This window comes from Pelodiscus sinensis, chromosome 1, assembly GCF_049634645.1.
Source record: "Pelodiscus sinensis isolate JC-2024 chromosome 1, ASM4963464v1, whole genome shotgun sequence".
NCBI classification, from domain to species: Eukaryota; Metazoa; Chordata; order Testudines; family Trionychidae; genus Pelodiscus; species Pelodiscus sinensis.
In genome coordinates this window covers 209,121,073-209,145,640 of record NC_134711.1, presented here as the reverse complement: position 1 = coordinate 209,145,640, position 24,568 = coordinate 209,121,073, and the positions used below count along the sequence as shown (strand labels likewise).

The window sequence follows — 24,568 nt, the reverse complement described above, 5'->3', positions numbered from 1 at the left end:
TTTCCATAAGCCAGGAAAAGGGAGACATGCCTACAGAGAATAAAGACTTAGTGGGCAGCATTATGTCTGTTCTAAATGAAAGCATGCACATTTGGTATGGAAGTCATGAAACATTTTGTCTGTTTCCTGCCACACATAAATTCACTTCCATTACGGAAGACTAGCCATGGAAATCACAGAAAAAATATGACAACTGAGCTCATTACTTACCCAGGTAAGTAACTCTCTCAGACCTCTTCAGTGAGAAGATTTTATGGCCCCTATTGCCCCATTATCCCTTTCTTACTCTGCTTCCCCAGCCTCAGAAGAGGTTTTTACATGTGACTGTTCTGGTAATGATAGCAGGGGTTCTGCAGATGAAGCCCTCTCTCATTAATAGGAGAAAGCACTCCCAAATGATAGCTTTCATGGGTTTTTTTAAATATTTTTAGATGTTACCACATTTCTTTTATCTGTAGACTGAGTTTTCTTTCCTAGTTGATACAACATGATAAAGCTATTTTAAAATGTTCTAAACTTTTCCACAGCTAGCTCTGTCTTCAGCTGAAAAGCATGGTATAAATAGCATCTCTGCAGGGTATTTGAGTAATGTATAACATTTACAATTTTGCATCTAATCACTAGTTTACATTAAATATGAAAAGTGAGTATTTTTGAAATATACTGTGTTACCCTAAACTGGATAATTGTAGAATTATTATTTATAGGACCATTTTGCTTCTGTACTCACAAATAATTGGCTCACTGTCTGCTTTAAATTGTCACAAGAGAACCTAAAGCTGTTTAAAATAAAACAAAAATATATAGTTTGAAAAGTACTATTTTGCAACATACATACCATTCCCATTTGTGAGTACTGAATAATCATTATTCACTAGCAGGGTGGTAGAATTAGTGGAGTTACAGTTTGATTGTAAGGAGTTGGAAGAACTGGATACTCCTTGGTTTACAGTCTGCTTCTTTAAACCATTAGTAGCAGTTCTGCTCCAGTCTATAGTAGAATAAGTGTCATGGAAAATGATGCAATATAGTCAAGCAAAGAGTACAGTTAATAATGCAAATAACTTAAATTCTAGCACAATGCTTTTCCCAATATTTCAGATAGAAAACTATTCTCCAAGAAATGACATAATTCTAAATGTGTAAGAATTTATTTTTCTTCTTTTAGTTTCTTATTTAAAAAAAAATAACTAATCATACTTTTGTGACTGTAGGCCTATTTAGGGATTACTGATAACTGCAACTGCAATACTTCATGAGTTTAAACTGTGTAAGGGTACATTCAACTATTTCAATACAATCAGGGTACAATGAAAAACCCCCAAATAATTGTTAGTATGACACATTTTTAGGGCCATGGCATTTCAAAGGGGCAGCGCCAAATGGAGCCCGGGATCAGCTATGTGTGCTGCCCCTTTGAAACACTGTCACTGTGTTTCAAAGGAGCAATGCTGCACGGAGCCCAAGTCAGCTGGGGACTCCAGCTGACCCCAGCACTGCTTTGCGCTGCCCCTTTGAAATGCCTCAGCGGCGTTTCAAAAGAGCAATGCCATGGAAATGCCTGCTATTAATACGTGTTAAAAATGCGTTAATTCTGCCCTGCATTAATCACAGGAGTTAATGCATGTTAATTGACAGCTCTGATTATTTTCAAAGCTGTTTATGACCCTGCTCCTACTGAAGTCATTGCCAAGGCTACCATTGATTTTGAGGAAGCAGATCTTTACGTCACAGTTATACAAAGGGCTCCACAAGGCTATATCTTTCTATATATGCAAAGTCCCACTCAATTTAATACTTTATACAGCAATGTTTTGTAATTAAATAAAATGCAAGCTTTATGAATCAGAAAAAATCCAAAATAGTAGATATATCTGTATATATAGCTATGTAATTCGCTGCATAACAACATTTACTAAGAACAATGGGGACTTTACACCTGACTGTAATTATAGAATTTACAGATATAGACAATAGTGTTTAATATTTACCAGAGTTTTCAGCCAGCCTGAATTTTCCACAACATAGATATCGTCTCCACTGTTTGCGGACATTTTCCTTTGCTACACAGTAGAAGGTAAAAATGAAGAAACCTGCAAAGCATCAAATGCCAGAATATTATTTCAAGCTTTTAAAAAGGGAGGTATTGTTTTTCTTTTGTTTCTTCGCAAGTCAGCTGATCACTCAAATGCTTTTACACATCTTATTCATTAGAGACACTAATAGTCTAAACAATGAACTGATGTCATTACCTGAAGGGCTCGTCTACATTGGCCCCTTTTCCGGAAGGGGCATGCTAATTTTTCAGATCGTAATAGGGAAATCCGCGGGGGATTTAAATATCCCCCACGGCATTTAAATAAAAATGTCCGCCGCTTTTTTCCGGTTTTTCTAAAAGCCGGAAAAGAGCGTCTACACTGGCCCCGATCCTCCGGAAAAAAGCCCTTTTCCAGAGGATCTCTTAATCCTACTTCAAAGGACTTTTTTCCGGAGGATCGGGGCCAGTGTAGACGCTCTTTTCCGGCTTTTCTAAAAGCTGGAAAAAAGCGGCGGACATTTTTATTTAAATGCCGCGGGGGATATTTAAATCCCCCGCGGATTTCCCTATTACGATCTGAAAAATTAGCATGCCCCTTCCGGAAAAGGGGCCAGTGTAGACGTAGCCGAAATGTTTTTTCTTGCTATTCTTGCACATTATATATTATACATTACGGGGATAAAGAGTACCAAAAATACAAATGCATCAGGAAGCTGAGTTTAAAATATGAAGACCTATGTGAAATTACAAGCTTATTTGAAGTTTCTAGTACAAAAATCAAGACCCGACAACAAGATAATACAATTTCAAATATGAGGTGTAATGAGCTGAATACCTTTAGCTTTCAATATATGCTAATTGGAATTTCTCCATATTTTATTTGGAGTTAATCTACTGCTGCTGCTACTTGTGATGGAATCAATCACAATTACAGACCAGTGTTCATGTTGATAGGCCACTGGGACAAACTGGATTAAACCTAATGCAGATTCAAGTTTACAAGGTAGCTTTTGGTCCTCCCCATCACAATTAAGTCATAGTGAAAGCCCACATGGGCTAACAGTTCATGCTCAAAAAACAGTAATTGTAGCCCTCTTCACCAAAAGTTCAAAACCACTCCTTTTCCTGGATGGATGCAGCTCATACATGTGAGGATATCTCAAACTGTGCCATATCACAGATCCACCCACTTTTGAATTCTCACTGCTTTCCATCTAGAGTGGGATGTACTTGAGGTGTGTCAGAAATATTTACACTCCCTCCCAGCTACAATTTATCAAAGAAGAATGTGGCTGTGCAATTCTTTATATTAGGTTACAGGGAATGAAAAATAAAGGAGATGCTACAAGTCTTCACTGGAGAAGACTGAGATTAGCATTTTTGGAACAATTCTCAGGATAAGTTAAACACCTAAGTCCCATGGTCTTCAACAGGAGTCAGGCACATAGATGCTTTTAAAAATCAGCATCTTTGGGCATTTAAATTTGTCCCCAATGCTCAGATTTTTAAAGGCATTTTAGATGCTGCTCTGTTCATTGTTGCAAGACCTCGGGCCCACATCCTCAAAGATATTTAGACATTTAATTCCCATAGAAATTGGTGCAGATGATTTCCATGGGAGTTCAATTCTGTATTCCTTTGAAGATCTGGGCCTAAGTGACATACAGCTAAGTCACCTCCTCAAAAGTTAAGACTCACTAAATTGAACTCAGAGGGTACCCCCACTGGCGTCCGGTACTCAGAGGGCACCTCCACCGGCATCCAGTACTCCTTTTGCAAGGAGTAAGGGAAGCTGACGGGAATGTTTTCTCCTGTCAGCCTCCTGCTGTGGGGATGCCACCTCAGCTTAAGGTAAACTGACTGCAGCTACGTAGCTGGAGTTGTGAACCTTAAGCTGAGCTGCCAGGTCTACTGTAGACCTGTCCTTAGGCACTGGAAAGTATAAGTTACAATAAAAGTCAATGGAACTCAATCTCCTAAGTGCCTAAGTTACTTTTGAAAATGGGGCTCTGCCAAGTAAGCCACATATGCCTTATAGTTCTGAGTGGAACACCATTGGGGCCTAAATGCCTAACTTACATTTGAAAATCAATTTAGGCTAAAAATACTTTCAAAAGCAAATAAAGACAACAGAGCCTAAATGAGCCAATAGATCTTTGGTCCTGTAGCTTTTGTGATTCTGTTAATGGACTTTAAGAGTATAATTTTCAATACAAATGACACATCCATAAATTTGCATCTGACCATTAACTAATTAGTAATAAACTAACTATTACTATTTAACTGTTACATTATTATGTCACTTCTGAAAGTGTTTGTATTAATTTTCTTTCAATGTAATGCAACAATTAAGAAGGGTCGTATTCAGTAGTTTTATCTTTTATATAACAGTAAAGATATAATTTTGTATAAATTCTTGTGCATAATAAAGCATTTCTTAAAACTGAATTACTCATTACATCTTTATACAAAAGGCCTTAACAAAGCTTAACTTACCTTGTAAAGTGTTAAAGATGGCAAAGAGGTACATAAATACCAGATTTACTGGCCCCCATGCAAAAAAGGCAAATCCCCAAGTAATTCCCAATAAGAATGTGAGGCCTGCAACACTTCTGAGGTCATGAATGCTGGTTTTTCTCTGGGTTCCAAGTTGTTTCTTCTTTTTGATTCGACAAAGCTGAATCAGTACCACTATAAACATGCTGATGTTCAACAGGAATATCATGCAGAAGTATCCCACAACAGTAATGTAGAAAACAATATTGTTGTTGATCCAGCAGCTAGAATACAGATTAATAATAAAAAATTAAGTACAAATAGCATTAGATGTGGCTATATTTTGTTAAAAACACTTCATCCTGCAATATTTAAGTCTACATACACTGGCTCAAGTTTGCATCTCTCTAGGTTTTTATGAATGTGTCCATTATCATCCTAAGTGAATCCCAAGGGTAATGAAAAAAAACCAACACTAATGGATTGGGTTTAGGTATCCTGTTTCCTTAGGCAATATGGGGTGTGTGTGTTTTGTCTTGTATTACATTTAGGCTTACTTTCCTCTCTCTCCATCCCCCAACTCCTTTCTTTCTCTTTTCTTGAGTTAACCTCATTTTCATGTTCTAGCTCCATGCCAGCATTTTGTGACTGGATCTAAGCCTTTTGTGACTGGATCTAAGCCTTGCAAACAGTTTAGGAAGAAAAATAACTTAATATATCCTGCAGAGATTTATTCACAGAAGTGTCACGTTCAGGAAAGAAGCTCACATACAAACTCTCACATAACCATTCTGTTAGCATTCACTCTTCAAATATGCCTATCTTTTAACTTACAATTCATCCGGTGTGCCATTAGGAAACTTTCCATATGATCCAAGCCCATAGTTATTTGGTGATATGGCCAATACAATGACTACCACTATAAGTGGTACACCTGAAAGATTAGACAATAGTTTTAATTCTGAATGAAAGTTATGTGATGAAATGAAATTATTTTCCTATGAAACCTAATTGTGTTGCCAGATTTTTACAATCCAAAAGGAAGTTATAATATAGGAGACTGTTTTATCATGATAGCTTATTTTGTAAAACACAATTTTTGTTTCTGAACAAGACAACATATTCTATGTGACTTGATCCAATTACATCAAATATAACTTAAGGTAAACTAGCAACATGTGTTGTACATACTCATTAATATCATGGATTTTAAGACATGAAACACAATGGTCTTGATTTTGCCTCTCAGACCTGTTTTACACTCCATTGTTTTCAGTGCAGTTACTTTTGATTTAGAAGAATGGACATGAGAGGAGAACTAGGCCTAGGATTTTCTCATCACTGAAGTCATTGGCACTGTGTTGGTACCTTTTGTTAGAAACAGTAGCAGTCTAGAGGTAAAAACAAGGAGTTCTGTGGCACCTTACAGACTAACACATTTATTTGGGCATAAGCTTTTGTGGGCTGAAACCCACTTCATCATGCGTCTGACTAAATGGGCTCCACTCCACAAAAGCTTATTCCCAGATAAATATGTTAGTCTTCAAGGGTTCCACGGGACTCCTCATTGTTTTTGCTGAAACAGATTAACACAACTATCCCTTTGAAATTAGTCTAAAGGTAGAATATGTAGATAATATTCTGAAGCACTAACATTAATTTCCTTGATGGAAGAGATACTATCTGCTTTGGGGGTTGGAGATGTAAATAGTCAAATGTGTAATTGGCTCTCCATTAGTACTGTAGTTTCAAATGGAACAAGTTATTATTCATTTGAATTGTAATAGTACCCACAATAAATTATACATAGTGTATGCCCCAAAATAAATTATAATCTGAAAAACTCTGCAGCAAGGGGATGAATTCTGCAACATGCTAAAGTCATAGAACAGTGAAGTAAATAGAACCCTGTTTATTGACAATGCACGTAAGGTTTCCAACAGGAAACAGGTATTTGATACTTGCTTTGTTACTTTCAAATGGCCTTCCATCCACTGAAATTGTGGTAAAGAAACTATATTTTAGATTCAAAAACCAGAAAAATATACATACCCCAGCCAACAATACAAAACTTCAGGATGTATTTCCGTACATAGGTATTAAACACTTTGACGAGGGCAAGATACATGTGGAATGCTTCAAGGCCCATCCAAGTGAAGGAAACCATGAGGAAATAATGAAGAAATACAGCAACTGTGATGCACAGGCCTTGTATGTTATACAGAGCAATCCATGAATCAAGGAGGAAAACTATGTTGAGTAAAAGTAAAGCAGCACATAGCTGAATAAGGATTTTGGAAGGGTAGTCCCTCCGGATTTTCCTTAAAAAAAACAAAAGAAAAGAAAAGTTGTGAAATAGTATAAGCTTTCATCATTTTATGAACATTACTATAGATCCCCCACTGATCCAGTGTTCTTTGGTCCTTAACGCAGAAGAGCCACTAAGATAACACATTCTACATATGGCTATGTAAAATATTTATGAACTACAAGTTCATATTTAAGACATCACTATATTTGTTACAACTATGTTCTAAACTCTTATAAATACAACATTGTTACTTAAATTCCAGTTGTCTTAGTTTAATATTGTTTAAATATTTTATTACTTCTGTCTATTATTTTTCTTTGTATATTAGGCTTTTTATTGCTGGAGTACTTCACCATACCAACACTCATCACATTACAATTAAGAGGTTACGCTAGGCCTGAAATCCCTTTTAAGGTGTATATGGAAACCTTGACTGTGGCAAATAAAAATCTAATGATAAGTGAGTAGAACAGTAAAAGGATGCTCTTAAATCATGCCAAGGGGTTCTCCTTGATGTAAATTGGCCTAAAGGACTAAATAACTGAGCCTCTATTTATGTATAGAGAAACCTACAACTTACAGGGAAAGCTAATGTGCTGTAGCTGTATTTTATTGCACAAGAGCAACACAGTCTAACAACGTGTTGGTATTTCAGAAGTGTACTAGGCACATATGTATCTTATTCTTAAGAGATTCCTTGTTCTGCTTTATTTGGACAGTTTGTAGTAACCCGTTCCCAGTCCTTGGCTTCCAGCTATACAAAACTTCATGATAATTATTTTATTTATAAGATACTCTCCCCCTGGAGACTCAAATCTTGATATACACCCCGTAAAGTGCACTCATTCTGTTTACTAGTATGGAGGTAGAAATAATACCTACTAGAAAAAAATGACTACTAACTTTTCCATAATTGTTCTTTGAGATGTGTCACAAGTGTCCATTCCAATATAGGGGTGTGCAAACCACAAACACAGCCATGAGAAATTTTTCCCGCAGTGGCACCTGACAGAGTGGTTCTGGTGCCCTCTGGTGCTTTGTGTTTGTAGTGCTAGTATAAAGGATCCAGACAACCTGGTATGTCCTCAGTTTCTTCTTTCCAACCAACTCCGAAAAAGAAGGGTAGGATGGAGGGTTGTGGAATGGACATGTGCAACACATCTTGAAGACCAACAGTTACAGGAAGGTTAGTAAATGCTTTATCTTCTCCAAGTGATTGCATATATCCATTCCAATGTACATGAATTCCAAGCATTTGCACAAGAGGGGTGAGATTGGAGTTGATGGACCGAAACAGGCATTATCCCCAGTCTGCTAAATAATGGTGTAATGACTAGAGAATGTATGCACTGACAACCATAAAGATGTACAAATGGCTGTAATCCCTGACAACTGTCTCTGAGCTGAGATAGAGAGATCTTTTTTCCTTTCAACAATCACTATGAAGAGCTGGGTGGACTTACAGAATGGCAGCAGCAAACACCTCTGCTTTAGACAGCATTTCAGCGGTGCCAGTCCCTCCAGGGCTGACAGTTTGTCCAGTACTGGACACAAAAGTCCCCACATAAGGGCTCACATAAGTCAATGGTGCCGACTGTGATGCCAAGACAGAGGAGTGGCCTGATTTAGGTTGCACTCTGTTCTACACTTCATGCGTGGCCTTCTGAAAAGTTGGGGAATATCCCTTCTTGGCTAGCTTTTCCATTGTGCCTTTTCCTCATCACCGGGAATGGCAAACAGTGCTGAGACTCCCTCATCATAGGAGGAGCACTCCACAGTGATGCCATGGTACTCGGTGTTGAGTCCAACCAGTTTGGCTTGGAGAAAGGTCTCAGCGCCACTTCCATAAGGGAAAACTTCAGTCTAGCCTCCTGATCCTTCTTGGTACAGGAAGTCCCTGCAAATTTGGTACCTAAATTTGGTACTCATTTTTAGAGGAAGAACAGCTCTTGTGCAAAAGGGGGGTTTTACGCAAAAAGGTGCCATCTACACGGATGCAAAAACCTCTTGCACAAAAGGGAAAGGAAGATGAAATGCAAATGAGAGTGCTGCATATGCAAATGAGTGCTCTATTTGCATTTGCTCTTCTGCAAGAGGCTTGCAGTATAGATGTAGCTTTAGAGAAAAAATTCTAGTAATTTTTCTTAGGGCACAAACACACCTACATTGGAATGGATGTGTGCAATCACTCAATGAAGAAAGAACTGATCCATTGTCCTTCATGGCAGTGGTTAGGGACAAGCATGATCAGGATTACAATGTCAGTTTATCTGTGCAGGTACTTACTCAAAGGCTATGTAGGTTACAAGAGTAATAGAAAGAAAAATTGCAGAAAGGCCACAGCCTATATAGGTGATAAATGTCAGAACCAGTGCTTGGATAGGTGGCAAAGTAGTATTTCGAGACAAGTCCTAAAAAAGTAAAAGAGAAATTATCTTTAAGGGGTATGCATCTTTGAAATAAACAAATGAACAACAACCCGCTCCACTGTATTCTTAGAAAATAACCATAGAAACATTTCTGTTCATGTTTGATCATATAAAATCCATATTTTTAAAAATTAAAAAACGGGGTCAAACTTGCCTCAAGAGCATTATTTTAGTATTGATTTATCCCCAGCTTCTCTCTTGAAGAAGAATCACTCTTTAAAATTAAGGTCCCTGATTTAGCAAGGCATGTAAGTCCCATGCTAGCTGGCTCAGGCTTTTGGGGCTATTTAATTGTAGTGTAGCCTTTGGGGCTGTGATGGGGGAGAAGCCAGAGTCTAAGATGCAGCCTGAGCCCAAACATCTACTCCATAGCTAAACTGTCCAAATCAGCTGGTGAAGGGCAGCTGCAGGTGTGGTAACTGCAATGCAGACACACTCTTAGACTTCAATGGGACTATTCATGAGTAGAGCCCTGTGTGGATAGAAATGTCTATGTGTGGCTGCAGATATCCATAAATAGACATAGGGATCCAGAGGGCTCTACTCCCAAGAGCCACTGCAGCCAACAGAGAATAGCATTACTGCATCGTGCCTGGAAGCCAGTGCCTTGTGCTGGCAGCTCTTCCCGGCAATACAGTTGCACCGCCCACCTACGGCGTCTCTGGTCTGGGGCTGTGCAGCCCACTTGTGGCAGGACTGGGGCAGTGCGGCCGTGCTGCCAGGAGTTGCTGCTGGCACAGAGTGCTGGTTCCCAGGCACAATGGGACCACACTTTTCTCTGTTGGCCACAGTGGCTCTTGCAGGTAGAGCCCTGCAAATCTGTGGATCCCAAAGTCTATGGCTACGTCTACACTGGCCCCTTCTTCGGAAGGGGTATGCTAATTTTGAAAGTGGGAATAGGGAAATCCGTGGGGGATTTAAATATCCCCCGCGGGATTTAAATAAACATGGCCGCCGCTTTTTTTCCGGCTTGGGGAAAAGCCGGAAAAAAGCGTCTAGACTGGCCCGATCCTCCGGAATAAAGCCCTATTCCGGAGGATCTCTTATTCCTACTTCAGGTAGAATTTCTATCTGCACAGGGTTCTACTCATGAGTTTAACAACCTCATTTGATTAAAATTAAGCAAGTGCAAGAGAACTTTCCTGAATCAAGGACCCAAATGCACTCATTTTGGACAATATTTATAACTAATTACCAGCAAAACTCCAAAGCTTGTGAGGTGGTTGCATGTACAAACGGTTTCATTTGCTCTCCTTTCTTTAACTGTGCATCCTTCATATGACCAGCCTCCTTTGCCACCTATTACAGATAACAAGATTCTATTACGATGCTATGTACAGTATCTCTTAAAACTGTTACCAAAATTTAACACAGCTGAGAGGGCATGGCATGTATAAAGGGTGATATAAAATACTCACCATTTTCATTAAAGTCCCAAAATGCACATCTAACTGTTAAATTTTCCTGTTTGAAAAAAATACACACATTTTACTGAATAATATGTTGATGAGCTACACAGCTCTGAGTATAAAATGGACAGAGACGCAAGTACTGTCTATCTATAGCAATACAAAATAAAAAGGAAAAGGTAACTTCTATGTTAACCAAGATGTACCAGACTGAGGATGGATGAAGACAGCTACAAATGCCGATATACACTAAGGATGTTAAAATGTGTTTATTCAGGTAAATGTGTAACTGCTGAAAATTTCAGTAGTTATATGTTTACACACGCCTCTCTCCCTGTGCTGCTGCCTCTGTATCAGAGGCAGCAGCGCAGGGTGGGCAAGCGGCTCCCCAGAAGCCAGGGCTCACCGGGAGCCAGCTTAAGAGAGGCAGCAGCGTGGGACAGAGGCAGCAGCGTGCGGGTGGGGGCCTGTGTGTAACTATGAAGGCTCATCTGTTTACCATTTACACATTTACACTTTCACATCCCTAATATACACAACAAACTGAAGCTGGGCTATATGAAATCTATTAGAGCCTTCAGCTTCTTCAGAATTATTATTATTTCCTAGCTACCTGCTGTTTGGTTTTGAATTTAAGGTTTTATTTTAATCTTTCCAAGTTTCTCACATCCCTTATATTATCTTAACTGCTTGGACCATTTGACAAGTGTGTATTGCCTAAGGATATTTCTACACTTGCACCCTCTTTAGAGAGGGGGATGCAAATGCAGCTGAGCGAAATTGCAAATGAAGCACAGATTTGAACTTCCCATGCTTCCTTTGCATAATCGCAGACCACCGCTGTTTAAAAATACCCTATTTCGAAATAACAAATGCTGTGTAGACGCATTTATTTTGGGAGAAAGCCCTTCTTCCAAAATAACCCTTATTCCTCATATAACGAGGTTTACCGGTTATTTTGGAAGAAGGGTAGTAATTGATATATAATATTATGAACAACAAATTCTGATTACAAAGACCTAGTTTTGGGGAAATTCCACACAGGGACTAGAATCTTGTCCTGTTTCAACATAGACTGTTTCTTGGGAGACATCCATGAACAAGCATGGAGTATTAGCCCCCAAAATGTATAGATTGCCCAAATCTGTGTGGCTCTAAGGACCATACCACAGGTTAAGGCTATATATACAGTATATGCTGTATACGGTCTCCTTGCTGAGTTGCCTCTAAAAGCCATTTTTCTAGTGCTTCCCTCTTGGTCATAACTGCCTAAACCCCATCCATTAGAAATTACCTAAAGGGAAACAACATAAAATAATACTAGTTGGATAGAAATTTGATGTAACAGAGAGAAATCACAAAATAATGGCAATCAATTATGAATAAATAATATTTATTAATTAGCGTTAGGCAAATATTGGCTATGTTTGAAGCCCTGAAACCAATGAACTTAGATGGAAAACCACCAAAATACCACAGAGCAAATGAAGTAGTCTGCATATTTTGCATAAAACAATTCTAAGCAAGTCCACAAAATAGCATTTTGTAAACTGCTAAAGTGTAAAACATACCAAATTAGGCATGGTGTTCTGTAGAGTGACAGTAACATTTGCCTTCAAGTCACTAAGCGTGAGGTTAGCTACACTTGATGAAATGACATTGCTGATTAAAGAGATATTCTTCAATGAAGGATCCTGAAATAACAAAAAGGTAACAAAGAGTAACAAAAAAGAAAAAGGAAAAATATTAAATACAACAAGGGATACACATACATACATGCACACTATTTCAGTTATTACACAGATTAGAGCTGGGCAAAAATGTTTGAAATGTGAAAATATGATGAAAAAAGGAATGTTTTTGTGTGAAAATTTATGCTCGTTTTCCCTTCTCACTGTCCATTTTTGATCAGTTTTAACACAGAATTAAATATACATGTACAGGGTCCCGAAAAGTTACCTGAAATGGAGTTGTCTTTTCAAAAAAGTTGAATGTAATTCTAGATGCCAGAGGCTTATGTTCAGAAGGTAAGTTTGTCAACAATGATGAAGGCAGTGCAATAGCTCCAACACTATTTATAGGTGCTTGGGCACCTAGAGAAATCTGAAAATTAAACATAAAAAGGTACAATATTTTGTGTTGCTAATGGAAGTTTAGATTGTGCTTTAGGCTCAAGTCTGAATATAGGAACAGCATATACATAGCTATAGCATCCCAAAAGTGTCATTGGGAAGGAATCATGACTCACAATCATATTTCCTCTCAGTGGCAGAGTCAGTTTTTGCAACTTAAGGGGAAGGAGCTGATGGACCATTGGCTATGGGTTGGAAAGAAAGCCAGGCCACACATCCCCAGCAATGATGGTTCATGTCCCACAGGGCTGGGCCCACTTCCCCATTCTTGACACTGAGCCTGGGAGTATGTGGTTGCAGGGCTTTGGCCCAGCCAGCCATCTATCATGATGGAAAGGTGGCTAAGCCAAATTTGAGTGAATGGCATTATGATATAGTACATGAGGTTGCAGCACTAAAACCACCCCATGGGGTCACATTGCAATGCGCAGCGCAGGGAGCAGGTCCAGCCCTGTGGGTGAGGAGCTGCTGGCTGAATATGCAACAAGCTCATTCTCCAGCCCCATGTAAAAATTCACATTGCATACCTCCTGTTGTCAGCTGCATAATATGCTTGAAAAGGCACCTCACAAGCATCTACAGGCTGACATGGTGGTGGCTGTCCCCCTTGTCTCTCTATTAGCTCTGCCATTTCGTCCCATGCTCTTCTTTGGCTCCAGGAGAAATAATTTACCTCAGCCCTGAAAAGGCTGTAGCTCTTGCACTCAGCTATGGTGCTAACCTTGCTCCACTCATCTGCTCATGAGGACAGAGCATCAGCATTGTTAGTAACTCTGGGTATGTCTACACTACCACCCTAGTTCGAACTAGGGTGGTAATGTAGGCAACCGGAGTTGCAAATGAAGCCCGGGATTTGAATTTCCCGGGCTTCATTTGCATAACTCCGGGCGCCGCCATATTTAAATGTCCGCTAGTGCGGACTCCGTGTCGCACGGCTACACGCGGCACGGACTAGGTAGTTCGGACTAGGCTTCCTAGTCCGAACTACTGTTACTCCTCGTGAAACATTTCAATGTTACTAAAAGTTTACGGCAAAATGGTTTTTAGTTGTAAAAAAAATTCCCCAAACCATTTTTCTATGACTCCAAACTGCTGTACAGAGCCATTGTTTGAAAGTGAAATGTAATAGTGCATCTTAAACAGAATTTGTTTATCCCAAATTTAACATTATTTCCTGCCAGATATCTGATACCATAGCTAGGAGATAAGATCAAGCCCTAAAATTAAAGATGCAGAATTTTGATTTGGCCTGTTATATAACCAAGGATATTTTGTAATATTTAGGTTTAAATCTAGTATCATAACTTGAACACTTTCAAAATTTTGGTGTCTTCAGAGCTAGGATGTGCATGTGGACCCACCTTACCATTAATTATGTTTACTACAAAGCAAAAGTTTGAAATGATTATTCTTCTTAAACTGTTTATTTTAATTCACTTGTTTACGGTACTGGTGAGTCATTAATTCTGGCAGATGAACCAGATAAACTGTAATTCAGTTTTCTCAAGACTTTAAAGATGCAATGTCGTACAGACAAGATATTGACTTTTAGCTAAGGTTTTGAGGGTATACCTTTAAGATGAAGTATGTTTTATTCTCTTTAACTTTCTGAGGTAACCAATAATAGGTTAGAGCTCCCAAAAGGTACAAAAGACCCTCAGAACTCAAGAGAAAAGTCTCTGTATATCTAAAGAACTGTCTCAGCCTAGAAACTTCCGTGCAAGCTTCCCAACAACACCCTAACAATGTGCATCAATCCTGCTCTGGAGGTCAGAGAGTGTGCAAGGGTAGTTCAAGCTCCAGAATCCAGTCTCTCACCTCTCAGGCTGTTAGCACAAGGGATGTAATCGACTAATCAACTAGTTGACTATCTGATAAGCAAAAGCTTATTGGATAGTTGACACACTAGTTGACTGGTCACTCCCACTCCCCTTGCTGTTTCTATCAGAAAGAAGCAGCAAGGGAGGGAAAGAAGGAGTGCTGGGGAGAGCCAGCTTAAAAGCCAGTTCCCCCCAGCTCCAGCTCCGTGGGAGGGGGCACGGGAGCAGTGGCAGCATTCCACCTTTGAAATGCACAAGATCCTTTGCTGGGGCTCTTGTACATTTCAAAGTAGAAGTGCCACATGGAACCTGGTGCCAGCAGAGTCCCCCACTGGCCCCAGACTCCATGCGGCATTTCAAAAGCGGAACGCCATGTGGCACTTCCACCTTTGAAATGTAGCAACAGCCGGGCAAGAAGCACCTTATCGACTAATTGAATAATCGATAGAACTTCTGTCGACTATTAGATTAGACGATTAATCTAATTTTAACATCCCTCATTAGCACTGACTCCAATTAAGTTTACAAAGGCATTTCCATCACTCTAATCTGGCCTAGCCACAAATTAGTTGAAAAGCTCTGCCAGTCTTCCAAATCTTCCAGTGCACCATGAAATTTACTTAGGAAATCAGTCCTGAGGAAATTCTGCACCAAAACATTAAAAATTCTTCATACTATATTCTAAAATTCTGCATATTTTATTTGTCAATAAATATATATGGAGGCTCCAGCATGGCAGTGGGGAGCAGGGGCCACTGGCTGCAAGGAGGTAGATCACCCTGCCACACACACTCACTCCTCCAGACAGACACAGATTCAGCAGTAAAGCTACACCTGACCCTGATACAGCACATGGTCCAGGCCCATCCCCAAACAACCTAGGGCAATTCCCCTATACGCCAGGTAAACAAACATAGCAAGCAAGAGGGACAGAATCTCAGACTCATGCCCCACCATGGGCCCCGATGCAGGTGTGAAGCAGGCACACTCAGCTTGGCAGTGTGGCAAAACTTAGCGGGGAGTGAGAAGATTCTGGGTGGGGCAGTCTGGGTGTAACCGGCTTGGTGGGCAGTCCAGGTGCAGGGTGAATCTGGATGCACAACGGCTCATTAAGGGGTTCTAGTGTAGGGGGAATGGGACTTGGCAGGGGAGTCCAGGTGAATGTTGTTAGGGCTCAACAGGGAGTGAGGATGAGGAGTTCAGTGGGGGAGTCCAAATCCTGGGGGAGCGGGGCTTGCTGCAGTAGGTTTCTGGGTTTAGCTGGTTGGAGCTCAATGGTTTGGAGGTCTGGGGTGGGGGACTTGTTGGGATGGTTCAGATGCAGGGAGGAGGTGGGGCCCATTGGTCTGGAAAGTTGATTATGGGGGCTCAGTAGGGGAGGTCTGGGTGCCAGTGTATGTGAGGGGGAATCTGCGTTCAGAGGGGATCTGGCTCCACAGAGATTGGGTAGACAGGGAAGCATCTCCCTGTACAGTGCTGCTTGCTCTGTGGCTGAGGAGCAATGGGGGCAAAAAGTGGAATGGGATGCAGAGCTTCTTGCAGTTCTTGGTCTGACCCAGCACTGGCTACTCTTTGCAGGGGAAGAGAAAGTCCCATCCTCCTCAGCTCAGCCAGAACTAGAAGCTGAGCTTGGCACAGGGTAGGAATGATTGGCTGGAGCATCCCAGTCCCACCCTTCTCTTTGTGATTTACCTCTCTGCCAGCTGCTCCAGATACCTGAAATGATGCATTTGCATTACTGGGGAGGGGCATATAACTATTCTTGTGGCTTCCTTTGCTTCCACATCATTTTCTGTGGGGAAGCAAAGAAATATGCGGCAGATATGAATTCTGTGCAGGCTCTGTGGGGCAGAATTCCCCAAGGAGCAGCAAATGTTAAGCTTCCATTACTACCTCCTTCCTGGTCTCACCACATACTTGTTCTTCACATATTCTTAGGAAAACAAAACTGCTATTATTTCACATTATTTGTAATATTCTAGAATGATACAAGCACCACTTATTCCTCAAATCAAACTGTTACCAACTTGCCTGGGAAGACAAACAGTGCTCTAATATTTGCTGAGGATTTTCCATCTCTCACAGACAAAAGCTTAAAGGCTTGTGTCATGCCCTTTAGAATTATCCCAAAATCAGGAGTGAAAAAACTTTTAAGTGAGAAAGTGGTGTTAAACTTTTCCAAGCACTTTCTCTTGGCAAGGCCCATGGGCAATAAGTGGCAAATATATATGAAAATTATCAACTAATAACTCTTTTATAGACACCCAATGCAATTCTAATACCACTTCTGACAGGTCAGGCCATCTGGCAAATCTGAAATTCTTCAATGCTCTAGTGATAGTTGATGAAAGGATTCACAATTTTAGGCTGCTGGAGTGGGTGTTTATAATTAAAATATTATTAATAAAGATCCTGTAATTATAGCAGACACCGACAGAAAACATCACGTGTCATATAATATTAAATAAAAATTAAACAAGCAAAATTATATGCATTTGCCCTTTGTTCTTCCTCCCCATAACCAGATCTGGATTTCAGATTCTCTTAATTAAATCTCTCTTTTTTTATTATAATAAAAGCTCTTTATCCAGAAAGAGTCAGGATTTACATTTTTAATTATTAAAATCATAAGCAGTTTTACCTGAAGATCTGATGAATCTTGGACAGAGAATGACATTTTGCTGAAGCTGCTGCTGTTGACTTTGGTGACTGCTAGAGCCAAGGCCGGGGAGGTAAAATTAATGGACTCCGTTGAAAAGTTCAGTTTTAAGGCAATGGCATCTACTATTTTTATTATTCTGTTAAGACAAAATATGCTTAGTATTAAAATGGGCCTATCTCTTCACTTTTAAATAGGCTGTTAAACAATATGCCAAGCATATTCAGATAACAATCGGGATTTTGCTTTGGTCAATCTTATGCCAGTGTAAATAAGAAGGAACACCACTGAAGGCCAAGCTGCTACATCAATGTGAAACTAGAGGAATCAGAATCATGCCTCTGACACAAAATTTCAGTTTTGGTAAGAAAAAAGGAAGTGTAGGCTGATAGTTTGCCTATAATGTATCACTTTACCAAGGTGACAAGCACAGCATTCAGTTCATCCACTTACAAAAATGTTTACCTTTTAGACATCGGGGATAGTACTGAATATGGAACATTTAAGAGATTGCTTATTGTGTTGACCATCTCTCTTGCAACTTTTGGCTCTATGCTCTGGTCCAACAGAGCACTCTCTAATTTGGATATGATGCTCTCAACTTCGGAGGAATTACTGGTGGCATGCGTGATGTTTGACAAATTATTCAAAATGTTTCCTATGACACAAGAAAAATAGTGTACATTAGTTGGAAATCATCCATGCTGTATATAGCAAACAAAACAAACCTAAGGGGAAAAACAAGACATTATGTGACGGCTACCATCTAGGCTGATATCCCAAAAACTGAACTCATGGACCTCCAGAACTAAAAGACAGACCCACTTGCTGGTGGGTTACTGTGAACTAAGTCTGCTAGAAGCCACGTGACCCTGCCTCACTGACCCCGAAGAAAGAGCAGAAGGGAAGTCCACTAAGCAGCATACAGTGGTTGCAGGGAAGCCAGCCATTCAGAGGGGCTGTTGGAGCAACTGGTCAGAGGCCAGAAGAACCATATAAAATGCTCCAGTTACTGCCTGGAGTTAGAAGAGAGCTGACCATATTTCTAGCTGGCTGGAAGAGCAGCAGGACCATGGACAGCTCAATATGGACAGGGAATTGGGGAGATGGAAAGGTTCCTGGCTGGCAGTGAGGAATGAGCAAGAACTGAGCCCAGGGAGGGCTCCAGTAAGACAATGCTGCTGGGGAGGAAGTCCTCGGGATATGGCCCCATACCAGGACTGGGACAATTTAAAGACTGTATATCCTGGAATGGCTTTGCTCTGTTCCACCTACAGACATGTAACATGTGACCCAATGAAGAAACCATCCACGCAAGAGGGCGCTCTCAAGAGGTAGGTGACAACCCTGTTCCACAAAAACAGAGACTGCAAGCACAAACACTTGACCAGGGGTTGCTTGTGAGAGGCAAGTGGTGACCCCTTTATAGTTACAATTACACAACCAGGAGGTTTCACAATAGGTTATTAATCAGGATTCAAGCTCATTACTCATTTGCCCACACACGTAAGTATCTTAGGCTCTAAAAATATTACAAATTTTAATGTTTTTTATTTAAAAATAAAAATAAACTTTGTTACAATATCCCATAGCATAGCACAATAATTTTTTCTTCCAAAATTCCACAGTGAAAGGGACAGGAGTTGACTTTTTCACTAAAATGTGCTCCACAAAATCAGCTTGCAGTGTTTTTGAAACTGTGTTGGTGGATGAGGTAATATCATTTGTTGCACCAGCTTCTCTGGTACAGAGACAAGCTCCCAAGCTCACACAGATTTCTTCTTTAGGTCAGAAAGACTGTTCTGTGTAAGCTCAAAAACTAGTGTCTTTGTCCAAGCTGATCCAATTAAAGATATTACCTCACACACCTTGTCTTCACAGAGCAAGCCTAGCCCAGAAAGTGGACATTCATCACTAATTAATCACTATGGAATGTTACTGTTCACATATATAAAGTAGATGAAAAGTACCGATGTAAGTGGACCATGTTTTGTTTAAACTAATTAGCCTGCTAGTTTTAATTTTATACCCTTAAATTGAGAGGTATTGTTAGAAAATATGCATTAATCAGTAAAGTATTTATAGCTATGGTATAATCTTGGCTGCCCTACATATAAGAAGGACTGGCTGGAGAGAAAGAAGCAGGAGGCACTCCACCTAGGTTTGAATAGCTGACAAACTTCAGATTCATAGGAACAGTGAGACCAGTCAAGGGAAGGATACATCTCAGTTCTGTAGTTCTTTTGTGCTTGTTAAGAATAAAGTGACAATGATTAAGAAATTCCTTGTCCAAGCTTGTGTTCCCTGCTTTCCTGCCACATTGTCCCTGAAGAGGTTAAATTAGAAACCAGAGTTCCCACAGTTGAGGTAGAATTCTAGGGAAGTGTATAAAAGCAACTTGGGAACTAGGGAGGGAAGTCTAAGGCATCAATTACAGATTGTGGGGCACCTGGACTGTGGAGTCCCACATCTCAAGAAGGGCTGCGATAAGAGGATGAAGCCTGTGTATGTGCCTTAGAGTCTCAGAGCAAGAAATAGTGAGCAGTCCCTGCCCAAACCTATTTGATTCGAAGCAGTTGAGAGCAGAGTTGACAGTACGTACTGGGACTTACCAGTACACAATATTGGGTAGCTGAGATCCTGGACAACACAGAGGGGTGGCTCTGGACCCCTCAAACAGCCAGGGCAGAAGGGGAAGGCCTGGGAACCAAACTCCCCCTGCCAGCCCTTCATGACTGCCATTGCTGTAGCAACCAAAGGCTGCAGAGATGGCAGTTGGGAGCCCAGGGGCTCCAGTGATGATTTAAAGGCTGAGGGCTCCTACCGGGTCTTTGGCTCCCATTGCTGCAGTAGAGGAAGCTGGGAGCCATGAACCCTTTTATATAGCAATGCCCCAGGGCAGCTGCCCCTTTTGCTCCCAGCTTGTTGGCAGCCCTGCAAGAATGGTTTGTAGAGACCTGTTCTGGCCCACTTTCACCTCCAGATATAATGATCAAGAAGATTAGCATGTAAGTATGCAGGGCTCTGGGTGACCAGTACTTTCACTCCATCCAGCAATCATAGCAGAACTGCAATCCATGGACTAGAAACCCCAGGAGACTAAGCAACAAAGTGCCTTCCACAGAAGATTTGATTGGCTAAATCTCTCTGTGACCTTGGATGGCTCTAGACTCACTATTTAAGCACAGAGAAAATTCCCAGAAAGCTGTTTGTACACTTCTGCAGCATCAGGGCTATTGCTGCAATAAAGCCCACTTTCATTTGCTGCTTCTGCCTCTGTTCTTTGGCTCTGCCTCTTTGCTTGACCCCAGTCCCTGATTCTAGTTTCAGTCTCTGACTATATCTCCATTTCCTGGTGCTGTTTCTGACCTTTAGCTTGACTCCTGGTTTCGGATTCTGGCTCTGACCTCTGACTCCTGGGCACAACTCCTGCTCCACCACTAGGCATTACTCCTGTGCTGACCACTTGACAAGTCTCCTGGTTCTATTCGCTAGGCAAGACTGCCCACATCCTGGTCATGGCAAGAGGTGCCTTGGAACCAGTGAGCATAGGCCTCCACCAACTGTTTTTAAAAGTGGGCATCAGGAAGTGTACTAGCAGAATGGCAAGACTGCATCATAGTGTCCCTGTGTCAGGGGAAAAGGATCTTGAATCAAGTGCTGCAACTACAGGCTGATCTTACTGCTATTGGTCCTTGGAAAGACCTTCCTTCATGTTCGGCTTTGTAGGATGCAGCCACTCCTTAATAGACTTCCACAGCAATCAGGTTTCACTATAGGGTGGCTGACAATGGATGATGTCCATTACCCTCTGACTCAGCTGCACCAAGAATTTAACCACCCACTTCACCTGGCCTATATCTGCATCAAAGTGGGTTTTGAGCTGGTTGACAGATAGCACTTTAGTGTGAACCAAAGAGAGCTGCAGTTCCAGATACACAATCTTCAGACAGATACCAGTGGAAAGGTGTGCATTGCTTCGTGGATTTCTGTACATCTTCAGCTATGCAGTAGGATGTGTTCTCTCCCTGGCAGCCTTCTGCTGAGCTATCAGCTGGATAGTAGGACTTCCCGTGCCACACATCAGTCAAGGCTGGTCAAGCCACTTTCATTGATTAAGACTATGACTATAATGTTGCACTATATATGTGGAGAACCAGAGAATTTACACCCTGCCCTTCAAAGTTTCCAAGATGCTGCCCACATCATTGTGTTGAATGTTTCATGGGAGAAGACAAATGTCCAGAAACTTCTAGCTGATCCACCAGAATTGTCAAAAAAAAGTGGGGCCAAGCATCGTGAACAGCACCAATGAGTTAAGCTACCAAGGCCACAATCAGAGTTCAAACTGTCAGAGCAAGCCAGATGTTCTGCAAGAAATAGCTCTCATCACTTCCTGCATGAAGTCCATGAAGACTTATTTTAAATTCAAACTTACATGATGATGTCTCTGCCTAGGTCTGTCATTCTCTTATTTGTTTATTGCATTATGCCTATCCAATGTGTGGTGCTAGAAACAGAGCACATAGGCCATTAACTTTTATTGAGTCTACTTGTAGAGTAAGGCACTAGTCAGCATGAGCAATGATGGTCGAATGTGTTCCCAGAGAGTGTAATGTATTTTATTAGGTATGCTATATTACTTTAATACGTTTTCAAACGTTCTTAAACAGGTAATAAACAGGTAATATCTCAGTTCTGTGAGGGGGAAAAAACTCCCTCAGACAGAAGAGGCAGCTTATCAGCTTGTCATATTTACCTGTTGTGTTGTTGGCTCTGGTAGCTTGGCTAGAATGAATACCAGGAGGAGTAGTGATGGTAGGTTCAGTGGAGGAAACAGGAGCCACGCTTGAAGTTTCCGTTGAAGAAACAGTAGAAGGAACTGCAAGTTTGGGTGGAGATGTAGGAAGAGAAATGGTGGTGGATTTGGTGAAAGGCATAGCAGGGGAAATTCTAGTGGTATGGACAGGAGAAGATGTAGCAGGAGGAATTGTAGTGGTAAGTGGAGGAGAAGCAGCCTGGGTAATTGTAGAGATATAAGGCATAGCAGGGGGAACTGTGGGTATAATACTAGGTGTGTCTGGAACATGAGGAGGAAAAGTAGTGGTATGTTTTGGGGAGTGAAAAGCTTGACCAGACAAGTCATTAGAAATTTTAGTGGATGAAGCACCAAGAGAAGGTGGAGGTCCAAGTTTGCTAGGGGTCGTATATATAACTGGGTCTTTTCCATCACTATAGCAAAAATAAAAGAAAACGGTATGAAAGTTGTGGTAAGCTTAGCATTCTTTATATAATAATGAACACAATTTAATAAGACTTCAGTAAAGGGAACCTTTACATGAAGGGCACATTGTTGTAATTAAAATACTGCATCAGATTAGATGACTGTAGTACTCTAGCAACATATACTATTGATTTTGGTCACATTTTGAGGATACAAACACTCATCAGTAATTCATGTACTATAATAGTAACACCACTTTGGCTGCCTACTTTGTGGATGGTATCCAGACTTTGGACCTTGTAGTATGTGAAAACCCATGTCATTGAGTTTTACTCATGGAGAGTCCCTTCCCAATTATTATGGTATGGCTGAGGTGTTTTCCAATGCATCCCAAGCTAAAAACAGAATATTCCTTAGTTAGGAAAGCAAGCCTTTGCTATTTATACTTACCATTGCAATTTTTGTAACTCTTTAGCAGTTGTGGATGAAAACCATAGAGCTGAACAGAAGCACAGTTCTATGGTGACAAACAAACAAAAAAGTATTATCCTGATTTGTCCAGTAGCATGGAATTTTCTTCGTAACCATTATACAAAATTGTTGAAAATAATATATTTGACAGTTTTAATTCCATAAAGCATTTTGAGATATTGTTTGTATCAATAAAATAAAATAAAATAAATATTACTACACCCTCACATCTTTGCAGGGTGAGGTACAAGCTGATATAGATAGCTGAAATGGCTCTTTTTGGCTATTGCAAACAAAGGGAGTATAGAATGCACAACTTCATGACTTATAATTGAACAAAAGATAGCATGATCCACTAACACAAAAATACTTGTACCATATCAAATAGCGTGGCCGCTGGTACTTCATTAATTTATTATACAAACATATTCAGCAGTTTTTCTAACACAAAATTTCCCCAATAAATACAAACACTATATACATTTCCATATCTGACTATCCAAAATATAAAACACAGTAGAGACACACTTCATATGTACTGTACCTACAGCCAACTCTAATTAACCCTTGTATTTTTAAAATACATTTATTTTCTTTCCTGTTAAAACATTTACAGGTCATCTTTAAAATTATTATCCTTAGACTGAAGAGGGAGTCTGTAATAAAACAATATTAAATATTAAAGACAACTTACCAATTTGGACTATTTCTGTTCTGTCTTTTAAGGATGCTATTATTTTGCTTATATTTGCAGTCTTGGTCAGATTTATTAGAAACTTGCAGATTGATATACTGCAATCAGAAGAAAATAAATTGTAAACAAGAAACAGATTTACCTTTAGATGCTGTATACTGAAATACCAGCAAAATGTGAATTAACGTACCATTTCCCAACCTATTTTCAGATTTGAGGAATATTTTTATGTTAACAACCTAGAGTTTTCCAATTAAAAATAGAATGAAAGTAACGGGTTGTGCTTGTTTATCCTCTCCTGGCTCCACAGAAATGCCAGATTCTGCACTGCACTCAGTTAAGCCAGAAAAGTAGGTGAATGAAGATACAACACAGTGAATGAGTTTAAGTGATAGGCTGAAACCTCTGTTTAAATAATGTAATACTGAGAAGATGAGGATCCCAAATCTTACCATGTAAAATAAGGGGCCAGTGTAAGAGCCCTGGCTTTACACCATAATCACAAACAAGGAATCAGTCTGCCACTTCCTGACCTTGCTATCACCTGTGGAATCCAGCCAGTTGCCTCCCTCATGCAAATAAAGGAGACTTCCTTTCCAATCCCCAGAGCATGCCAGCCAGCAACTACTCTTTCTCATGCTGAACAGCAATGGAAACAATTAGAATGCCCTTCCTCCCAACCTGGGCTTCCCAGAAGATGTGAAGAAGTCAAAATATCCTTAGTATATCACTTCTGCCCAGACCCCAAAGAGGGGCATTCTGGCTAGGCCCCAGCACACCACAAGTCAAAAATATGTCCCCTTCAAGAGCAATGACTTACAGGGAGGGAGGCTGGAAAGTGCTTATGTGCCAGCAGCGAGTGTGCCCATACCCAGGAAAGAGGCA

General features: G+C 40.4%; 1 protein-coding gene across 7 annotated transcripts in view; it reads right to left on the bottom strand.

Moving 5' to 3' along the window:
• Positions 1–24,568, bottom strand: part of ADGRG2 (adhesion G protein-coupled receptor G2) — a 77,401-nt gene that overhangs the window by 5,588 nt on the left and 47,245 nt on the right. For all 7 annotated transcript variants that reach the window (XM_075913798.1, XM_075913796.1, XM_075913797.1 and 4 more), the window contains 15 exons: positions 23,684–23,781; positions 22,969–23,035; positions 22,054–22,526; positions 17,760–17,952; positions 17,277–17,433; positions 12,643–12,786; positions 12,255–12,377; positions 10,693–10,738; positions 10,470–10,573; positions 9,132–9,256; positions 6,587–6,855; positions 5,369–5,468; positions 4,535–4,818; positions 1,992–2,093; positions 839–991 (listed from right to left, as the gene is read on the bottom strand). In XM_075913798.1, the coding sequence (XP_075769913.1) occupies positions 839–991; positions 1,992–2,093; positions 4,535–4,818; positions 5,369–5,468; positions 6,587–6,855; positions 9,132–9,256; positions 10,470–10,573; positions 10,693–10,738; positions 12,255–12,377; positions 12,643–12,786; positions 17,277–17,433; positions 17,760–17,952; positions 22,054–22,526; positions 22,969–23,035; positions 23,684–23,781 (2,438 nt within the window). The remainder of the gene's footprint in view (positions 1–838; positions 992–1,991; positions 2,094–4,534; positions 4,819–5,368; positions 5,469–6,586; positions 6,856–9,131; positions 9,257–10,469; positions 10,574–10,692; positions 10,739–12,254; positions 12,378–12,642; positions 12,787–17,276; positions 17,434–17,759; positions 17,953–22,053; positions 22,527–22,968; positions 23,036–23,683; positions 23,782–24,568) is intronic.